We start from the raw sequence: 19,721 nt of genomic DNA, 5'->3' as shown, positions 1-19,721 counted from the left end.
TCCGAATGAGGAAGTCCCCTACCATGAACACCATGTACGAGACGTGAGGATTGAAGATTTAGAGAGGCAGGTTGCGGAGTTAACCCATCGTCTAGTGGCGCAAAACTTGGAGAGGGATCGCGAGATGGATGATCATGATTCAGAATCCAATTTTGAGAACCCGTATCACAATCCTGTTATGGGTCGGGAACAGGGTGTTCGGGATTGGCGGCATGGAGACTTAGGCTTCAAAGTTGAGCTTCCAGAATTTTCAGGCACTTTACAAGCCGAAGGCTTCATTGATTGGCTGCATGAGGTAGAGAGGATCTTTGATTATAAGGAGATTCCAGATTGTATGAAGGTGAAGCTTGTCGCCATCAAACTAAAAGGTCGCGCATCTGCTTGGTGGGAGCAGCTAAAGTGATCGCGAGATAGACAAGGCAAGCTAAAGATTTGTGATTGGGAGAAGATGAAGAAGAAGATGAAGGGAAACTTTTTACCCTTCGGATACACACAGACATTATTTCAGCGACTTCATATGCTGAGACAAGGTGCGAGATCTGTTGATGATTACACTGAAGAGTTCTACCAGTTGGTTGCTTGGAACGACTTGTCAGAGACTGAGGAGCAGTTGGTGGCGCGGTACCTAGGCGGTTTGCGGCATTCCCTACAAGACGTCCTTAGTCTCCACTCCATTTGGACGGTTTCTGAAGCCTACCAACGTGCCTTGACTGTAGAAAAGCAGCAGGCCAGGAATAATACCAGATCTACACCGAGAGGAGATCAAAATACACGAGGAACTCGTCCTCAAGAGCCTCGTCCTAATCCTCAATCTACGCAAGGTCAGAGTTCCAATTCCAACATTCGTTGTTTTAGATGTGGGGAGCCCGGTCATCGATCGACAGATTGCCGAAAATCTTCTAGCAGAACGGGTAAGAATCTCTTGATTGAGGATGAGATAGTAGAAGAGCAAGTCAACATCGGAGATCCTATTTTTGATGAAGGTAATGATGGGGATATTTTGTATGGAGATGGGAACGAAACTCTTGTTGTCAGAAAAAGCTTGCTTACTCCAAAAGATGATTCTGAAGAAGACTGGTTAAGAACCAATATCTTTCATACCACATGCACAATTGCAGAGCAGGTTTGCAAGCTTATTATCGACAATGGTAGTTGCGAGAATGTGGTGTCAGAGGAAGCAATTAAGAAGCTTCAGCTGAAGATCGATCGCCATCCAAAACCATACAAATTGTCATGGTTAAAAAAAGGGAGTGAGGTAACAGTAGATAAGAGGTGTTTGGTCTCTTTTTTAATTGGTAGAAAATATTTTGATAATACATGGTGCGATGTAGTGTCTATAGATGCATGTCATTTATTATTAGGCAGACCTTGGCAGTATGATCGAAGTGTTATTTATGATGGACGACGAAATACCTATACCTTGAGCATCAAGGGAAAGAAGGTGGTATTAGCACCTCAACGAGAAAGAGTCATTCATGGACCAGTGATTGAAAGGAGCACTAATCTCCTATCAATATCTCAATTCCTGGAGGAAGCAGAAGAAGAGGGAGTTGTATACGCCTTGATGCCATGTGAAGAAGGTGACAACGTAGATGATGAAGTTTCCATAGAGTTACAAGAGGTGCTTACGGAGTTTGCTGATTTGATGCCAGAGAATCCACCCCCTGGTTTACCACCCATGAGAGATATACAGCACCACATTGACCTCATGCCGGGGTCAAGCTTGCCCAATCGTCCAGCTTATCGCCTTAGCCCGAAGGAATCTGAAGAATTGCAACGCCAAGTGACAGAGTTGCTAGAAAGAGGTTACATCCGAGAGAGCATGAGTCCATGTGCAGTTCCTGCTCTCTTAGTTCCGAAGAAGGATGGGTCGTGGCGTATGTGTGTTGATAGCCGAGCCATCAATCGAATCACAGTGAAGTATAGATTCCCGATTCCTCGCTTAGATGACATGCTAGATCAGTTAGCAGGTTCTAAGGTTTTCTCCAAAATTGACCTTAAAAGCGGGTATCACCAAATCAGAATCAGGCCTGGAGATGAGTGGAAAACAGCGTTCAAAACGCATCATGGGTTGTACGAGTGGATGGTCATGCCTTTTGGGCTATCCAATGCTCCCAGTACATTCATGAGGTTCATGCATCAAGTGTTGCGGCCTTACATGGGGAAGTTCGTTGTTGTGTACTTTGACGATATTCTCATCTATAGCTCCTCACAAGAGACACACCTAAAACACCTCAGGGAGGTTCTTAACACGCTACGAAAAGAGTGTCTATATATCAATCGGAAGAAGTGTTCCTTTCTTACTACTACTGTCACTTTCCTTGGATATGTTGTGTCTATTGATGGTGTTCATGCAGATCAGTCTAAGGTGACAGCAATTCTAGAATGGCCAACACCCAAGAGTCTACATGATGTTTGAAGTTTTCACGGATTGGCATCATTCTATCGACGATTCATCCGAAATTTCAGTACATTGATTGCACCAATCATGGAGTGCTTAAAGGGTCGGACTTTCCAATGGACTGAAAAAGCCAATGCAAGCTTTCAATTGGTGAAGAAGAAAATGACGGAAGCACCTGTTCTAGCTCTTCCAGACTTCGAGAAGATTTTCGAAGTTAATTGTGATGCATTTGGCGTTGGCATTGGAGGTGTCCTAAGCCAAGAGGGACGTCCGATTGCATTTTTCAGTGAAAAGTTGTCCGGGTCCAAGAAGAACTATTCCACTTATGACTTGGAGTTTTATGCCATTGTACAATCTTTGAAACATTGGCGTCATTACTTGGTGCAGAAGGAGTTCATCCTTATCACTGACCATGAGGCCCTCAAGTATATCAATGGCCAACAGAAGCTTAGTCGCCGACATGCCAAATGGGTCACTTACCTTTAGGAGTTTACTTTTTCTTTACGGCACCAATCAGGAAATTTGAATCGAGTTGCTGATGCTCTGAGTAGGAGAGTTGCACTCCTTACTACCATGCATACCAAAGTTGTGGGTTTTGACACTTTCCGAGAGTTGTATACGGAAGATCCTTCATTCGGGAAGATATTTGCTGAGGTATCTGTAGGTAAGCGCAGTGATTATGTTACTCTTAATGGTTATCTATTTCGAGGTTTACAGCTATGCATTCCGGATAGTTCATTGAAGGAGCAAATAATACGAGAGTTGCATGGAGAAGGTCACTTTGGGCGAGACAAAACCTTGGCCTTGGTCTCATCAGACTATTATTGGCCCAAGTTAACTAGTGATGTGACCCGTTACGTGGAACGGTGTTTTATTTGTCAAAGGTCTAAGGGGACCCTCACAAATGCAGGTCTATACACCCCATTACCTGTGCCTGACGGCCCATGGCTTGACGTCAGCATGGATTTTGTTTTGGGGTTACCTCGCACTCAAAGGAGCATGGATTCTATTCTTGTGGTGGTTGATCGTTTTTCCAAGATGGCCAATTTTGTTGCTTGCCGGAAGATGATGGATGCCGCCCGAATTGCTCACTTGTATTTTTGGGAGATTGTTCGCTTGCATGGGGTTCCAAGATCTATTACATCGGACCGAGATACAAAATTCATGAGCCATTTTTGGAAGAGCCTGTGGGAAAAGATGGGGACCAAGCTTAATTTTAGTAGTGCCTACCACCCCCAAACAGATGGTCAAACTGAGGTGGTAAATCGAAGCTTGGGGAATCTTTTAAGGAGTTTAGCTGGAAATAAGCCAAAGCAGTGGGACCTGGCTTTGTCACAAGCAGAGTTTGCTTACAACCGGTCTAAGAATAGAACGACTCAGTTAAGCCCTTTCGAGATTGTGTATGGGCAAAACCCATCGGGAGTGCTTGACCTAGCACCTATTCCCCGTATTGGTCGATTGATTATTAAGGCTGATGAAATGACAGATTATCTCCGAGGAGTTCATGACCAGGTCAAGAAAGCGATAGAAGATAGCAATGTTAAGTACAAAGCACAATCCGACAGCCATAGACGCAAGGTAACTTTTGAGGTTGGTGATTTAGTTTGGGCTGTACTCACACGTGATCGTTTCCCTGTTGGTGAGTATAACAAGCTACGAGAGAGGAAGATTGGGCCTTGTGAGATTTTGCAAAAGATAAATGACAATGCATACCGACTACGTCTTCCAAGTCATTTAAAGACCTCTGATGTGTTCAATGTGAAGCATTTGACTCCATGTTTTGTTGATGCAGACAAAGACAACTTGAACTCGAGGGCGAGTTCTTTCCAACCCGGGGAGACTGATGCAGGAGAATAATAATAATAAAGGCATCTAGTCTTTGTTGTTTATCAATCCAGTTTATACTATCAATTAAATTTAAGTCTTTCAGAGTTATTTCTCTGTTTGCTTATTTGGGGCACTTAGGGATTTTCTCTTCCCTACTTGTTATTTTCTCTCTTCCTGAATTCCCTTTTCTATCTTCAAATCTTAGTTTCTGCTGCTTTTATACGCTGTCAGAACAATCCTAGTTCTGTCTGGCGTCAGAGTGAGAGAGGGCGAGAGGCAGATTGGCAGAGGCGTTTAGGACCTTTAGGTTTAGCCTTATCCAGTTACTGAGTTATCCTTTAGAAAGAAAAAAAAAAAAAGAAAAAAAGAAAAAAAAAAAAAAACTGTGTCTAGCGGTTCGACCTGCTAGACCCGCCGGACACGAAATTATCGGGTCTTAATCAGGTAGACCCGATTACGACCTGAATCCGATAAGCCAAAACTCAATACCTGTTTTTTCGTATCGTATTTGTGTTAAGTTCGCGGGTCGTGTCAAAATTGCCGGCTCTAGTGAAAACGATGGAAATCAAGATAAATGGGAGTGGGTATGTTGTTTTTCCCATAAAATTTTCACTTTTTTTTTTTTTTTTAATGTTTTATTTAGGTTTTTTTTAATTATTATTTTAATTATTTTTAATTTTTAAGACACGTGGCGTATTATGGGAGTGACATGTGAAAATTCCGTTAATTGGGACTGACGGAAACTAATGGAGGTATTGATTTTGTTTTTTCCCATAGATAATGTACCCTTTTCTTTTTTCTTTTTTACTTTCAGCAGTGAATTAGCATACTGCTAGAGCAAATACTCTCTAAATGCCTCTCAGACAAAAAGAAAGCCACACAGAGAGATATCTTTCACAAACTATTTACAGCTTTTTTCACACAAACAGCCTTAAGAAAATGAGAGATGGGTACAAGGATTAACACATTAAAAAAGTGATGAACTCTTCAACAACCCAAAACAAAAATTACAGTACAAAAAATACACACAAATAATAGACAATGGGTCATAAATGACCCGGGTTCATTGATTGTAGTGATTATAGAATATAGATGTTTTATCCGTTTTGATGTTGGAATAGAAATTTCTTATAGTTACTTAACTCAGTCTAATAAAACATGTCTTCTCTAATATATGAGAATATATGTTTTTTTTAACTGTCATTAATTTTAGGGCTGATAATTTTTGACATGACCCGTAAACTTGACACAAATTCAACATGAAATTAAAGGATTATGGCTAAAGAGTCAGACCCGTTTAATTAAATGAGTCGAGTTAGAGTTAATCTATTTAGTTTTATACTCATGCATTGACACAATTCAAACTCGATATGCAAACACAAATTGACACCTTGGCTAATTCTTTCCTTCCACTAACGTATGAAATGTTTTCTCACCCCTAGGCACCCAACGTCTGAATTTTTGACTCAACCAAACAAATGGGAGTCCAAGAGTCACTCACCTCTAGACTTGTCTTCTCCCTTCTTTCTCAATTGTTTTATCTGTGAAAGACATTCATCGTGTGACCTTACGAAGAAACAGAGAAAGAGGGGAAACAAAAAAAAAAATTTCTTTCTTTAAACATCACAGCCACATCTTGGACGATAAATACATACCTTCTTATTGATATTATTTTTTAAAAAAAATAAACATACGAAAAGTACACTATTAATTAAAAAAAAAAAAACGTATTTCTCAATTCTAAATGCACATATAACTTTCAAAAACTAATTTGTAAGAAATTTCATACAAATCAACTTGTAAAAAGTTTCTATCCCTTTCAAAAACAATATACGTTCACGTACATCGATCAACAAATATTCTTCTAGTTCTTTGAAATCCTCCAACATTGCAAAGAAGAAACACGTGGGTAGGGCCGTGTGGGTCCATTACTTTTTTTGTTTTCTTTCGTGAGCATGTTTCCTGTATACCTTCTTCGGTGTAGAAAGCGTAAGATAGCTTGCATTCCACTCTCATTTTGCTCTGCTGTTGCTGTTTACGATCACCATCATTCGTTTCCTTTGATTTGCAAAAGCACAAAACATGGCTGAGATTGCAGGCATATTTCTCTCTCCCTTCCTCCAAGTGTGTTTTGAAAGAATGGCGTCTCGCAAGTTCGTTGACTTGTTTTGGGAACGAGAACTCAATGAAGGACTCTTAATGAGGTTGCAGATGACATCGCTGTCCGTGAATTCAGTGGTTGCAGATGCTGAGGACAAGCAATTTACAAATCCTGCTGTGAAAGTGTGGCTTGATGAGCTGAAAGAAGCTGTCTATGATGCAGAGGACATCTTGGACGAGATTGCTACCGAAGACTTGCTAATGCTACAGAAGCTGGAGGCTGAACTTGGAGCCATTGTAAGTAAGGTACGTAATCCCATCTCTATTAGTTTTGTCGACAAAGTAGAAGGAGAGATAGAAAGGCTACTTGACAGATTGAATATTTTGGTAAAAGTATAGGAAAATATAGGTCTAAGAGAAGTTAATGAAGGGAATTCATTAGAAAGATTGCCCACAATTTCTGTCATCGATGAATCTCGTACTTTTGGTAGGCATGATGATAAGGATGCAATAATTAACTTGTTGCTCTCAGATGGTGCAAGTAGCGATGAGATGAGTGTGATTGCCATAGTCGGCATGGGGGGGATTGGCAAAACCACCCTTGCTCAGCTTGTTTTCAATGAAGACCGTGTGAAAAAGCATTTTGACCTTAAAGCATGGGTTTGTGTTTCAGATGATTTTGATGTCTTAAAGCTAACAAAAACAATTCTAGAGGAATTGGGTTCGTCTGCTAATGATGATAGTAAGAATTTAAATCAGCTTCAAAATAAACTTGAGGAGAAGATGACAAGAAAGAAATTCCTACTAGAACACGATGTTTGGGAGAAGAATTATGCCAAATGGGAGGTCTTAAGTAATTCTTTTAAATCTGGAGCAAAAGGAAGTAAAGTCGTTGTAACAACACACGATCAAGAGGTTGCATCCGTCATGTTTGCTGAGGTAATACATCCTATAAAGGAGTTATCGAAAGAATATTGCTGGTCACTATTTAAAAAATATGCATTCCGCAATCTTAACCCTAACGCATGTCAAGAGCGAGAAGTACTAGGTATACAAATCGTAGAAAAGTGTAAAGGCCTTCCTTTAGCAATCAAGGCAATTGGGGCTCTCTTAGGGTCTAAATTTGATGTTAAGGAATGGGATAAGGTATTGAGAAGTGAATTGTGGGATTTACCAATTGATGAGATAGGCATTATTCCTGCTCTAAGATTAAGTTATAAGTATCTTTCGCCACATCTTAAACAATGCTTTGCATACTGCTCTATATTTCCAAAGGATTATGCTTCCGAAAAAGATGAATTAATCTTATTATGGATGGCAGAAGGTTTCTTGCCACAACCCAAAAATAAAACAATGGAAGAAGTTGGCGATGATTACTTCTTTGCTCTTGTATCAAGATCATTATTCCAAAAATATGATCACAATAAATATATAATGCATGATCTTGTTAGTGATTTGGCAAAATTTATATCTAAACAAGTCACTGAATTTTCCGTCGGCAAAGATAGTGGATGCGGCACTGGAGAGTTAAAGAAACTTAATCTTCTGAGAGGATCACTTTCTATTAAGAACCTCCAAAATGTTACGGATGCCAAGGACTTAAACTTGGTGGATAAGAAGTACCTTGATGAGTTGGTATTAGAGTGGGAAGATAATACCGAGGATACTTCTTCAGAAAGGCAAATAGTTGTCTTAAATAGTCTCCAGCCCCATTCGAACTTGAAAAGTCTCACTATCGAAGGCTATCGTGGTAAAAGTTTTCCGGACTGGGTAGGACATCCTTCATTCTCCAATATAACATCTCTTCGTCTATCAAACTGTTTGGAATGTTGCAGTTTGCCGCCGCTTGGGCAACTGCCTTCTCTTGAGAAATTGGAGTTACAATGCTGTCAAGAAGTTGAGTCATTTACTGAAGGGGGATTGCCTTCCAATCTAAATGAAATTTTCATTGCCTTTTGTGATAAACTCTTTGCGAACCGAATGGGGTGGGGTTTGCAAAAACTCCAGTGTCTTAGAAGAGTCACGATTAAGGACGAAGCTAACGATGTGGAGTCCTTTCCAAATGGGGGGTTGCTTCCTGTCAGTCTTACCCATCTTGAGATCGGAGGCTTTCAAAAATTGAAATCTTTGGACAAGAAGGGGCTTCAATACCTCACTACTCTTGAAGAATTGGCGATTCACATCTGCCCTAAGCTCGAGTGCATGCCAGAAGCCGGGCTGCCCGCCTCCCTTTCTACTTTAAGGATCGACGAATGTCATTTGTTGGAGAAAGAGTGGGAAAGGAAAGAAGGAGCAGAATGGCGCAAGATTGCTCACGTCCCCAACAAATATACTGATTACAACAGACGGATTGGTTGTCTATGCTAACTGATGATACTGGTACCTAAATGTCCACTTCCCTCTGCAGTGATGTCTGTAACAATTTGTCTGTGGCTTGTTTATGTCTATTGTTTTCGGTTACAGAGGTTCTTACTTTTTGGTAGTGTAGTTATGTAGATGTATGTAAGCTGGTGACCAGACCTCTAAAGAAGTCCATTGTGGCTTTCTTTCAATTAACATTGGACAACCTATATCTTGTGAAACTATATAAATGCTAAGTTTTTTTTTTTTTTTTCTGAATATATTGTGAGGTTATGAATTTTTGACATGATCTTGGCCTTTGTACTGTTGCCCAAAAAGTCAGACAAGCCAAATCAAAACTGTCTGCAATGATCGCTATCTCTATAGTAGTTATTATAACAAAATCTTTCATGCATGTATTGATCGTGAAGTTACTGCATTTACTTCACTCTGTTTATTCCTTTTCTTTTTAATCATCATCGTTGAACAGTTTGCACAGAGGGAGGAATATTAGACTTTGCTTTGTGACAATCTTGCTTCATCATGTAGACTTTTACCCACTCATTCTACTCACTGGTATACTCAGAACTTGGTAAAAGAAGAAAAAGAAGATGGAAGCAATTCAGTCTTGGGTCTCAGAGCACAAACTGACCAGCATTGGTCAGTAGTAATCCCCTTTCACAATTAATTAATATATTCAAATTTTGTTTACTAGTAGCTAATAATTAGTATCGTCAAATGGCTGTTATAGGGGTGCTCTGGGCATCAGGAATTGGGGCATCACAGGCTTATTCACGTACAAGATCTCCCCTGAAGCGAAGCCTTAGGCTTAGTCATGCAAGGTGACTTCAATCTCTTCAAGGCCTGAACTTTCTAGCATTTAACATGTTGGTGCTGTTTGATTATCAAACTCTAACCATATTTTTGCACAAATCTTATTTTTAAGATTTTACCTGTCACTAACTATATAAATAATCCTGTTGGTTACGAGTTTTATGACTTTTTTTTCCTCTTTCTCTTATATCCAGAATTTCCGGCACCTCCTTTTCCCACTCAACCTATTATAAGGCCCTTTATTCTTGGAACCCCTCCTGGGCTGAAACAAAGACCTCGAGGAAAGAGTGTTGGCTTCAGTTAGTCTCTCGTATTAACTCTATAATATGTTTATTTTTGTACTGTATTTATCTACTGCCCAAGTGTTGCATGAATCAATTATTAGTGCATCACAATCTCTAAAATCGCTATCCCAATCTCTAAAATCGCTATCCGCAGCCGCATATGCAGATGGTGGTTTTTGCTAAGAACTCTGATTTCGTTTATTTTTTATTCTGGAAATTTAATTCACTTGATATATAGACCAATTCAGTTTCCATAAAATCTTTCTAAGATGGACGACTTTTCTAATTATTTCAATACTTGGTGAAAATGTTGACGGATATGTTTAATGTTTGATGCAGAAAAAGAAGCCAGGGCTGTGTTTTGAAAACTCTCAAACACAAGGTGTAGCAATAAATGGTGCTGATCAATCCAATTTTGGCTTGGATGATGCCCCTTGATCATATTATCAGGTGCTTTAATCGTGCATCTCTTTTCTATGTGATATAGCGGTTTTAGCTCCTATTTAATTTCTAATTTTGTTGTGTTGCTTTAAGGGATTCTTAGGTGTGCTTTTCAAATGATGTTTCGTGCTTTGGAAACAACAACAGACAATTGCAGCCAAGTCTTCCTAGCAGTCCATATGGTGGAAATTGTTGGTGTCCTTCTTTTGGAGGAGATTCGATAATATGAATTTGTAATTGGTGTTTGGTATGTAGAGCTTCTTAGTAACTTCATAGACCTTCTATAACATGTTTATTTTGTGTTAGATATAATATGACCTCTTTTTCTTCTTTCTCTTCTACCCAAAATTCCTCACTAAGTCACTATTCAAGCTACAATTATTATTCACTCTGTTGTTTGTTCTCTCTTTTCCCCAGCCAACCAACAACCTATCATCACAAGAGTTTTCAATGAGACAATGATCCTTTCTTCATTTTTCAATGAGCAAGTGGGATAGTGCAACTTCTGGCTACTTCTGATCAAATACAAGGCAGCATATGAAATTGAAGTAAAGAAGGGGGGTAGATTCCCTCTAGTCTCTTAATTCCTGGAATAGAAACCTTTTACTTGAATTCTTCTTGTGACAATGATCCTTTCTTCAGTGTACACATGATTGGCTTCGCTAGATATCGGCTGCAGAAACTTGGTTCTACACAATAGCTTGACTGGCTTTCAATTAAATGCTATTTCTGGAAGCTGTTAAAGACGGAAATGGTTCTCTGGACAGTGATGAACTATTGCTGATTGTTTTTTTTTTTCCTTTGGTACTTGGTTGTATTGAGAGATGGTGTTATTCTTTTTTGCTTTTAATTTGAAAAAACTCATAGATGGTTTACCTTTCAATTTTGGTTGTTTAAAGTCTTTTAAGTGTACTCTTTGAAGCTCTTTAGAACACTAAAATTTGAATAATATGACACGAGTCGCTGAACGACATTTGAATGTTATTTAAATGTTTAATATTTGAATGTCATTTGCCATCAAGGAGAGCATCCCCCTCTTCTTCTTTTTTAATGAAAAATGCTAAACATAGTTCCATATACATTTTTCATGACATGACAATAAAAATCACCATCGGATGTTATATGTATTTTTTTTGGGGATTTTAGGAATGCAATATTGAATTGGGCTGGACTTATGTTTATTAATTCATATTTGAATGGGAAATTCGACCAACTCAAATTCATATCTTAGGGCCTTGTGTGGAATTCATATCTAGGCCTATAACCCCTTTTAGTTTTAATTTTTGCCCAATCCACCCTGAATTCTTTTCAGTTTTCTAAGTATACACCACCTGATCAATCTGTGGTTATTTATTGATACATGAAAAAAAATAAAAAAATTTGAGACTTTTTTTTTTTCTTCCCTTTAACTTTGATGGGCTACATATATTTTGTCACAGTGGGCTAATATTGGATCTAAGACAAACAAGTATAAAGTTTTCTTTGCTAAATTGGGTTGAGAGTTGGGGGATTGGCATTTTATAGGAAAGTTTGTTGGTTCCATGAGTTTTCACGAAGTATGCAGCTTGATTAATTCAAGTATATATTCCTTTTTATATTTCATTAAAATACAATCAAAAGTTTGGAGTGTAAGTGGATTCTTCTTTTATTCTCCGTTTTTCTCACTCCTTCTTTTCTATATATTATTTTCCTATTTATTATTATCATATGCTAAGGTGTCTGATTGGTGGGCACAAAGGGGTGGGTTTGTGTCACTTCCATATAAAAGTCACTTTCCTATATATATATATATTAAAAAATTTTAGGAACTGTTTATATATTTATATTTATGAACTATTTTTATTGTAAGAGGTATTTTTTTTGGTTGGTAGATTATTTAAATACTTGTTTTATTTTTTGTTTTTGGGTTTTGAATTGTTGCAGTAAGGGGATATTTCTTGTGCATGTTGGTTTTTTTAAATACTTGTTTTTATTGTACCTAATACTTGTTTTTAAATACTTATTTCTTCATATACCTAATTTAAAACGATTTTTAGGGCATTTAAAAAAATTGAATTTTTATTTCTAAGGCTCATATAGGCAAAAATATTGATTTTTTAATGATTTTTGGACTTTTTTAGGTTTTTGTTTTTGTTTTAAACAATCACAACAAAGCCTAGTTAATATGGACAAAAAGGCTAATAGATTTTTTTTTTTTTTTTTAAATGAACTTATTTTAGGCTCAATACCTAAAATAAGAAAAAAAAAAAAATAATTTTCTTAAAGAACCAATTACCAAATAGGGTACAAATCGGGTAACCAGAACCCCGATTCCCGATTCCGGTTTGCCCAAAACCAAGAACCAAGGTACCTCAGTTTTGGCCAAAAAGGAAAAAATCGGACCGAATTGACACCCCTAGTTAACTATGATATCGACAAACGTTATATATATAAAGTATTTTATTTATTTTAATAATGTATTTATTTTGTCAACTGAAAAAAAAAAAAAAAAAAAAAACCGTGACAATCATTAGCTTGAGAAGATGACATTATGAGAAAAATAGTTTTAAGTCTAATCGTTTTGTTTTACCATTAGAAGACAGATTCATGAGGTTTTTATCAACTAGACCCAGGGAGGAAGAGAGAAAGAGAGAGAGAGAGTGAAGATGGAAGGCCCTCCAGAGGATGATTGCTGTGCAGTTTGCCACGGCCCTTTTAATCTCCCATGCCGCACCTCCTGCTCCCACTGGTTCTGCGGTGCCAACTCTCTCTCTCTCTTTCTCTCTCATTTGAACTTGTAAACCATAGGGCTGGGAACTTCCAGGTTTTGCAGTTGTTTAGGACAATCGATTGCTATTTGGAAGAAAAAGAAGTGTTCTTGTTCTCTTTGGTAGCTGATAAATGTGCTCTCTTTGAAAATTTGTGTTGCTACTATTTTCTGTTGTTTTGATAGGTGTTTGGATATCAAGGTCCTCATATATTGTGTTCTCTCTTGCTTTTGCAAGTGAACCCATAATTGTAAAACCCTTGTGGCTGGCTCCGTTTGGTTTCTGAGAAAATATAGGGAAAAAGGAAACGACCACATTCTTGCAATTGTAGATTTTAACTCTGTACAATGCACACAAGGAAGGAAATCAAGAAAAGTTTAGTTTTCTGGGTCAGGAAAATGACTTAATTCTCTATGCAACCAAGCTTGATACTAAATAACAAAACCCCCAAAATATAGCTTCTCTCTCTCTCTCTCTCTCTCTCTCTCTCTCTCTACATATAAAACCATTTTGCGTTATGCTATTCAGATAATAAAGAATGCAAGTACAAAAACTGTTCGTTATGATTTTAAACAATAGGACTAAAACCTCTTAAAGAAGTATTTAATTTGTTAAAATTTTCTTGTTCCAAGGGTTAAATGTGGTTCTTTAGTTGAAAATCAAGTAAGATCAATTCTTGTGCAGGTGATTGTATTTTGCGCGTATGGATCTATGGAGATACACTTAAGCGATGTAGATGCCCCATATGTTGTTGCTATTTTTCCAGCTTGACACCCTTGGAAGCATCCTTCGATATCCTCCATGACCCAGAAGCTACTAGAATCATGGGAACTGTTCAGAGGTATAATCGGGTGCATGCTGCTGGCATCAAAGGTCTCGTTCAGGTATTTGTGTAAATAGACACTAAATTGTTATTATCTGTGTAGGACTAGCAGACATATCAACATCTTTTTGAGTTGCATGATATCTTCTGTAGTACCTTTTGTTCAAAGGAAAAGAGAAAGAAAATGGCCAGAAAAAAATGTGTTTCTTTCATCTACTGAATAAATAATGTTAGGGAATGGAAAAGAAAAGAATTAAAAATGTTATGGATGGGGAGGCAATTAATAGGCATTTTCCTTTCCTTCCTACCCATGGCTCTCGGGCTTCTGAGTGGGATCGAGATTGTCTGAGTTGGTGAACATTTCTCAGTTGTTGTTTGCAGATGATACCTTGGTCTTTTCTGGGGCTAATTATGATCATATTAGATCTATTTGTGATTTACTCATATGTTTTGAAGCTGTTTCTGGCTTGAAGGTGAACATGGCCAAATCTGTTTTGGTTCCGGTGGGCATGGTGGGCAATGTGGGAGATTTGGCCAGTATTTTGGGCTGTGGGACAGATTCTCTTCCGTTGAAATATCTTGGCCTTCCTTTAGGGGCTTGCTACAAGGCTAAATCCATATGGGATGACATTGTGGAAAAAATTGAAAGCAAATTGGCCAGTTGGAAAAGGATGTAAGGGTGGTAGGGTTACCCTTATTAAAAGCACTCTTTCCAATCTTCCAACATATTTCTTGTCTCTTTTTCCCATTCCTGTTTCTGTGGCTAATCATATCGAGAAGCTTCAACGAGACTTTTTATGGGGTGGGATAGGCGAGGAGTTCAAGTATCATTTGGTAAGCTGTTCTAAGGTTTGTTCTCCCATCTCTGAGGGTGGTCTAGGGATTCGGAATTTGCAAGTGTTCAATAAAGCTTTGCTAGGGAAGTGGCCGTGGTGTTATGCGAATAAGAGGGAGGCTGGTGGAGAATTGTGATGGATGCAAAATTCGGTTCTAAGTGGGGTGGGTGGTGCTCTATTGACACTTCAGGGCTGCATGGTGTGGGGCTTTGGAAGTATATTAGGAAGGGATGGAAATTATTTTTTAGTCATATCAAATTTGATCTAGGAGATGGATCCAATATTAGATTCTGGGATGATGTAGGTACCTTAAAAAAGTAGGTAGCTAAAGTAGAATAAATGTAACCTCCTCAAATTTCAACTATCCCTGCCTAACTAGTTGTGACAGGAATGAAAAATATTACACTAATTATCTGTCATGGTGGACTTAAGGATTTGGGTGGGATGGGAAGTGAAACATTTAGCTGAAGTTCAAACTCTTTGGAGGCCAAGGGTCATATGGGGATGATCAAATATTTGAAAGTTTCAAACTTTTATTATAATTATGTGGGTTGCAGATATAAGCTCTGGCCCAGAAAAATATTGACATATATTTTAGAATTAATGAATCTTTTGCAATTGGAGTGACAATGTCTTGTATTGCTAGGTCGATTGATACGGGCTTTTTTAGTAGCTCTCATGGCTTGAGGCAAGGGGACCCTCAGTCTCCCCTGTTGTTTGTTGTTGTCATTATCTCAGACAATGGTTCCTATGTTGATATCCTTCTCATTTGAAAATGATTCTCTACATTTATTGTTGTTTCCCTTTTGTTTTAGGATTCTTTGCCCTTTATTGTTCTTCCTTGTGTCAATTAACTTTGGTTTTCTATTAAATATATTTTTTTAAAATCTTCTTGATGATTACAAGGTGACATTTTAACTGTGAAAGACTTGATACCGGAATAATTGCTTCTAATTGCTATATATAAAGAAAAGAACTTTTGATGACCTTTTTGACGTAACCTCTGTAAACACCTGGTTCTGATTTGGCTACTAAACTGCTTTAATGGAATTTAATGGATGGGTTTACAATGTTCTCATAAGTGTTTAGGCTGTTCGAAATTGGCTTCTTTGGTAGATTTCTACCAATAATATTTATAATAAATTGAAGTCATAAAATAAAATTATTTATTATATATTGAGCATTGAAATAGGAGAATTTATCTCACAGTTTGTTAGCCGTAATTGTGTGAGTGAATCTTTAATGCTTGTTTGATCATTTGCATGTCAAAATATAATGTTCCACCAGTCGTGCTTGTGTATTAAATTTGAGTACAGAAATTGAAGATATGAGTATGCTTGTTTGATTTTTCTTTGAATTACTTCACCATTAGTTTTTATTCTGTAGGGAAACTGACTAATGAAAACCTCCCTATTATTCTTCACAGAAAATGCTTGCCCTGCCATTTTTCATCTGGATGACACTACAAGACTTGATGGATCCTGATAAATCCAGCTCGCTCTTATTCAGAGTGCGCATTTTTGCAGTTAAGTTCATGAAATTTTCATGTAAAGGAAATATTGTACCAAAATATTTTCTTTTGATAAATCTGTATATAGATGAATTTCAAGTTTAAATGATCTGTTTTGTCTCTCTTTTCAAGTTTTATTTTCTTATAACTGAGTGTGTGTGATTTAACCTGCTATCTTAGTGTAAGTAGTGGGCTTTAAGGATTCCATTTAAATAACTTAGGGAAACATAACAAAAGTTCATGCCACGGTTGAATGAGCCTGAAATGATGTGGGGATTCTATTAGGAACTGCTGTTGGTACTATAATCCATGTGGAAACCCATTAATCTTTCCACGCAATCAAACTGTTGGTGAAATGCATAGATGGGTATGAGTTATAACCTTACACCAACCCCATTATGATGAACCTTTTCACACACACCCAAACCATTATTGAATTGCATTGTCGATTGCTATATGTCCTGGAAATAGCATAGTGTGATTTTGAACAGATGCATGTAGTTTATATATTAAGAATGCATGTAGGTATTTTATATATTAAGAATGCATTTATTTTTAGAAAAAAAGGGAACTAGTTTTTGAAGCATTGATTTTAGAGCTGAACAAACATGATGATGATTTTACAAAGGTGCGGCTTACCTAGGTCAACTTTCTCTTGAAGATTGGCGTAGTTGTGGATTACCTATGAATGCATTCTTCGCTGTTGTAATACAGAGGACAACTGGGGGGCAATGATTATTGTAACCATTGCTGCGTTATTTGAGTCATGTCACCTCTATACGGTTGGAGTTTTTTGGCTTGTTGTATTACAGGGATTTGTTGAGAAATATCTATGCGTAAAAGGATGATATATTTGTGTTATAGTTGCAAGTGATAATAGTGCTGTTCTATGGGTAATGCATTTAAGAAGACCGTAGTACATTGATGATCTCTTTTCCTCTAAAAAAGATTGTTTTTCACAGGTCTATTTTGTTTAAATAGGTCACTACTTCAGTATTATTGAACCCTAAATTCATAATTGTTTAACCGCTGTTAGATTGACCTACTCATTAATTATTTTGGTTTGTCCCTGTGATTCACATTGTTTTATGGTAGTAAAGGAAGTTATGTCTTTCTTAGATTTTCATCATTTTTTGCTGTGGCTTTTTAAACAGCCAACAAAGCTTTTTGGTTCATTCTGTTCATCCATGGCTGCCTTCTCTGGCTTGATGTAAGGGATTTGACCAAATTATAGATGACCTTCATATCTTAAAGTTGACAGTTCTCAAAGATGTTTCTATGCAAACCAGAAGTTAAAGTAGGATTTATCTGCCATTATTTTTGTTTTCTTTTGATCTTGTCTTATTGCATCTCTGTGCCACCCTCAGGTAATTATTTTCTCCTCTGAACTTCATGGATTTAATTTCTCATATAAGATAAATAAGTTACTCAATAGCATTTTTTTTAAAAAATGTATGAGCTGATTCTGAATTAGTTACTGAGGATGGATTTTGTTCCTTTTACCTACAGCTTCTACTTGGCACGATCTACTTGGTCAGCCCTATAGAGATTACTGCAATAGGTTTGCTTTCTAAATTTTGTGCATTGGGGGAGAATTGAATTTGAGCACTTGGGCCTTATGTATGGGTGAGTTTAGGTATTAACCATTGCTTGAAGAGTTATGGTATGTAGTAAACTGTTACACAACTGACATACAATTGGAATGATGTGGTAGTAAAATTCAGCCCTTAATTTTAATCTTTTTGAAGTGCTGATCTAAATGTTAATTTTTATTGCTACACTATCAAGTTGTATGGTAACAGGCTATTAAATAACATTACTCTTGCTTGAATGGTACCATATTGTCATTCTCCAACAAGTTTCATGGTTTTATATACCTTAAGAGACGCATTTATTAAATTATGGTGCTTACAAACTAATTCTTCGGTCTTGAGGCTCAAATGCTAATTGTTCCCTCCATAAAGTAGATGGTTTCCTTGTTGTCTAATCCTCTGTAAACTTTTTCTACAGATAAGAGCAACGCATTAAACTTATTTGAGTGCGGTGCCTTTGCATTTGTAACTCTCATGCATATTATTGGACTTTATCGTTCGGGGCGTCTTGCCAGGAATCGAAACAGATGGATCTTTGACCGACATGATGATTGAGCCGTACGCCCTCTTGCCCCTCTTCTCTTCCCCAGATTTCCCTGCAAATATTTGGATGCTTTTGAAACTGTGATCAGTTTGGAGACAGATTGAGAGCTGGTGTAGACATTTTGTACAGTTCACATGAATAGTCCGATGTAAAATATCGATGCATGCTGTTTGCTTGAGAGGACATCAGTTTATTTCTCATTGGTCTTACGTTTATTGCTGTTAAATGTATGCTTTGTACGTTGGTTTGATTTGGGATATCTTTTTTGTTTGGAATTAATAGCATAATTCTTGACTTGTCTATGTTATTTCATTTCCCTCTGCATCTTGTTTTGTTCTTGAAATTTTTAATTTTCCCATTTTGGCATGAGTTTCGTAAGTGTCAGTTGCTCTGCAGTCTCCATTAGAGTTTTGAGTTTACAAATCACCAACCGAGCTAGCCAACTCGGTAACTAGGAGCAATGCAATACGTTGCTCAAGCATTTTGATTTTGAGTCGTAAGTCCTGTGTGGTCATTTCACCTTTTTATCCTATAGGCTATAGAGACTTAAGTAGCAAAACATTTTAAATGTTGTGTTTATTTTCTTTTAAGTTTTTAATGTTTGAGATCACATTTTGCTTTTTATTTTTTATTGAAAATAGGATGCCATTAGTATTCTTTCCTCATGTTCGACCGGTGTGTGGTCAATTTGGTCTTAGGCACTACCACACCCACAAACAAGATTGTCTATCGGGTCTAACACATGTAGCCTACCTCAAGCTTGGAAGACATTGTGCAGGAAAAGGGACACAACTTAGACAAGCCATTAAGCACAAGAGCGCACACATTTGAAAAAAAAACGTCATGCTTCATATAAATCGATTTCGAACATAAAGGTTCAGACCATGACATGATGGGTGAATCAATTAATGAATGACAAAAGGAAATTGAGATACTTTAAATGTGCCGTCAAACCATCTTGGTCTTCTCTCCTTTTCTTTTATAAAAATTAAGCACACAAAACAAATATGCAATGCAAATGACTCACAAAAACAAAGATATTTGCATGCAAAAAAAAAAAAAAAAAAATTGTAACACCAGTGTGAGTTCACTCACGCTGGTGTATTATAATATTAAAAAAATTTTGAACAGTAATATTAAAAAAATAATATTATAAAATACACCAGCGTGAGTGAACAGTGTTATGATTATCACTACTCATGGAGAAAATATTCTCCATATCAATCCTAGGTGTAGTAGTCTATTTCTTAGGTCTCTTAGACCTAAGTAGACGACAATGGAGTTGAATGTGATCCACTTGGCCACAAAGGTGATATGTAGGGACAAACCTTGGAGAATGTTGTTTCCTTGGTTTCATACCCTCAACCTTGGGCCAATTGCCAACCTTAGCATCCTTGCTCTTATCAACAACATTAGGAAAAACATTCTCAACACAGTAAGGG

General features: G+C 37.4%; 2 protein-coding genes and 1 pseudogene across 7 annotated transcripts; all 3 read left to right on the top strand.

The window, feature by feature from the left end:
* The first annotated feature begins 6,367 nt into the window (after nt 1-6,367).
* LOC132168182 (putative disease resistance RPP13-like protein 1 pseudogene) lies at nt 6,368-7,019 on the top strand (annotated as a pseudogene).
* A 139-nt stretch (nt 7,020-7,158) lies between these two features.
* On the top strand, nt 7,159-11,198 carry LOC132168216 (putative disease resistance RPP13-like protein 1). 6 transcript variants are annotated; one of them, XM_088513503.1, is made up of 7 exons: nt 7,800-8,707; nt 9,218-9,328; nt 9,420-9,510; nt 9,697-9,801; nt 10,126-10,236; nt 10,331-10,474; nt 10,645-11,198. In XM_088513503.1, exons 2-5 carry the CDS (start codon nt 9,280-9,282, stop codon nt 10,172-10,174), a joined length of 294 nt encoding a protein of 97 aa, XP_088369629.1. In that variant the 5' UTR covers nt 7,800-8,707; nt 9,218-9,279; the 3' UTR covers nt 10,175-10,236; nt 10,331-10,474; nt 10,645-11,198. The 6 variants fall into 6 exon arrangements, with proteins under 6 accessions (XP_088369633.1, XP_088369629.1, XP_088369631.1 ...); XM_088513505.1 differs by having other exon boundaries at nt 8,679-8,707; nt 9,255-9,328; XM_088513502.1 differs by lacking the exon at nt 7,800-8,707 and having other exon boundaries at nt 8,940-9,328.
* A 1,592-nt stretch (nt 11,199-12,790) lies between these two features.
* On the top strand, nt 12,791-18,575 carry LOC132168217 (uncharacterized). The gene is made up of 5 exons (XM_059579339.2): nt 12,791-12,963; nt 13,659-13,858; nt 16,060-16,158; nt 17,653-17,704; nt 18,154-18,575. Exons 1-5 carry the CDS (start codon nt 12,873-12,875, stop codon nt 18,288-18,290), a joined length of 579 nt encoding a protein of 192 aa, XP_059435322.1. The 5' UTR covers nt 12,791-12,872; the 3' UTR covers nt 18,291-18,575.
* The last annotated feature ends 1,146 nt before the right edge of the window (nt 18,576-19,721 follow it).

Source organism: Corylus avellana, chromosome 2 (assembly GCF_965113065.1).
Source record: "Corylus avellana chromosome 2, dhCorAvel1.hap1.2, whole genome shotgun sequence".
NCBI classification, from domain to species: Eukaryota; Viridiplantae; Streptophyta; class Magnoliopsida; order Fagales; family Betulaceae; genus Corylus; species Corylus avellana.
Note: the sequence above shows the minus strand (reverse complement) of the source record. Positions and strands in the feature narration are given on the sequence as shown.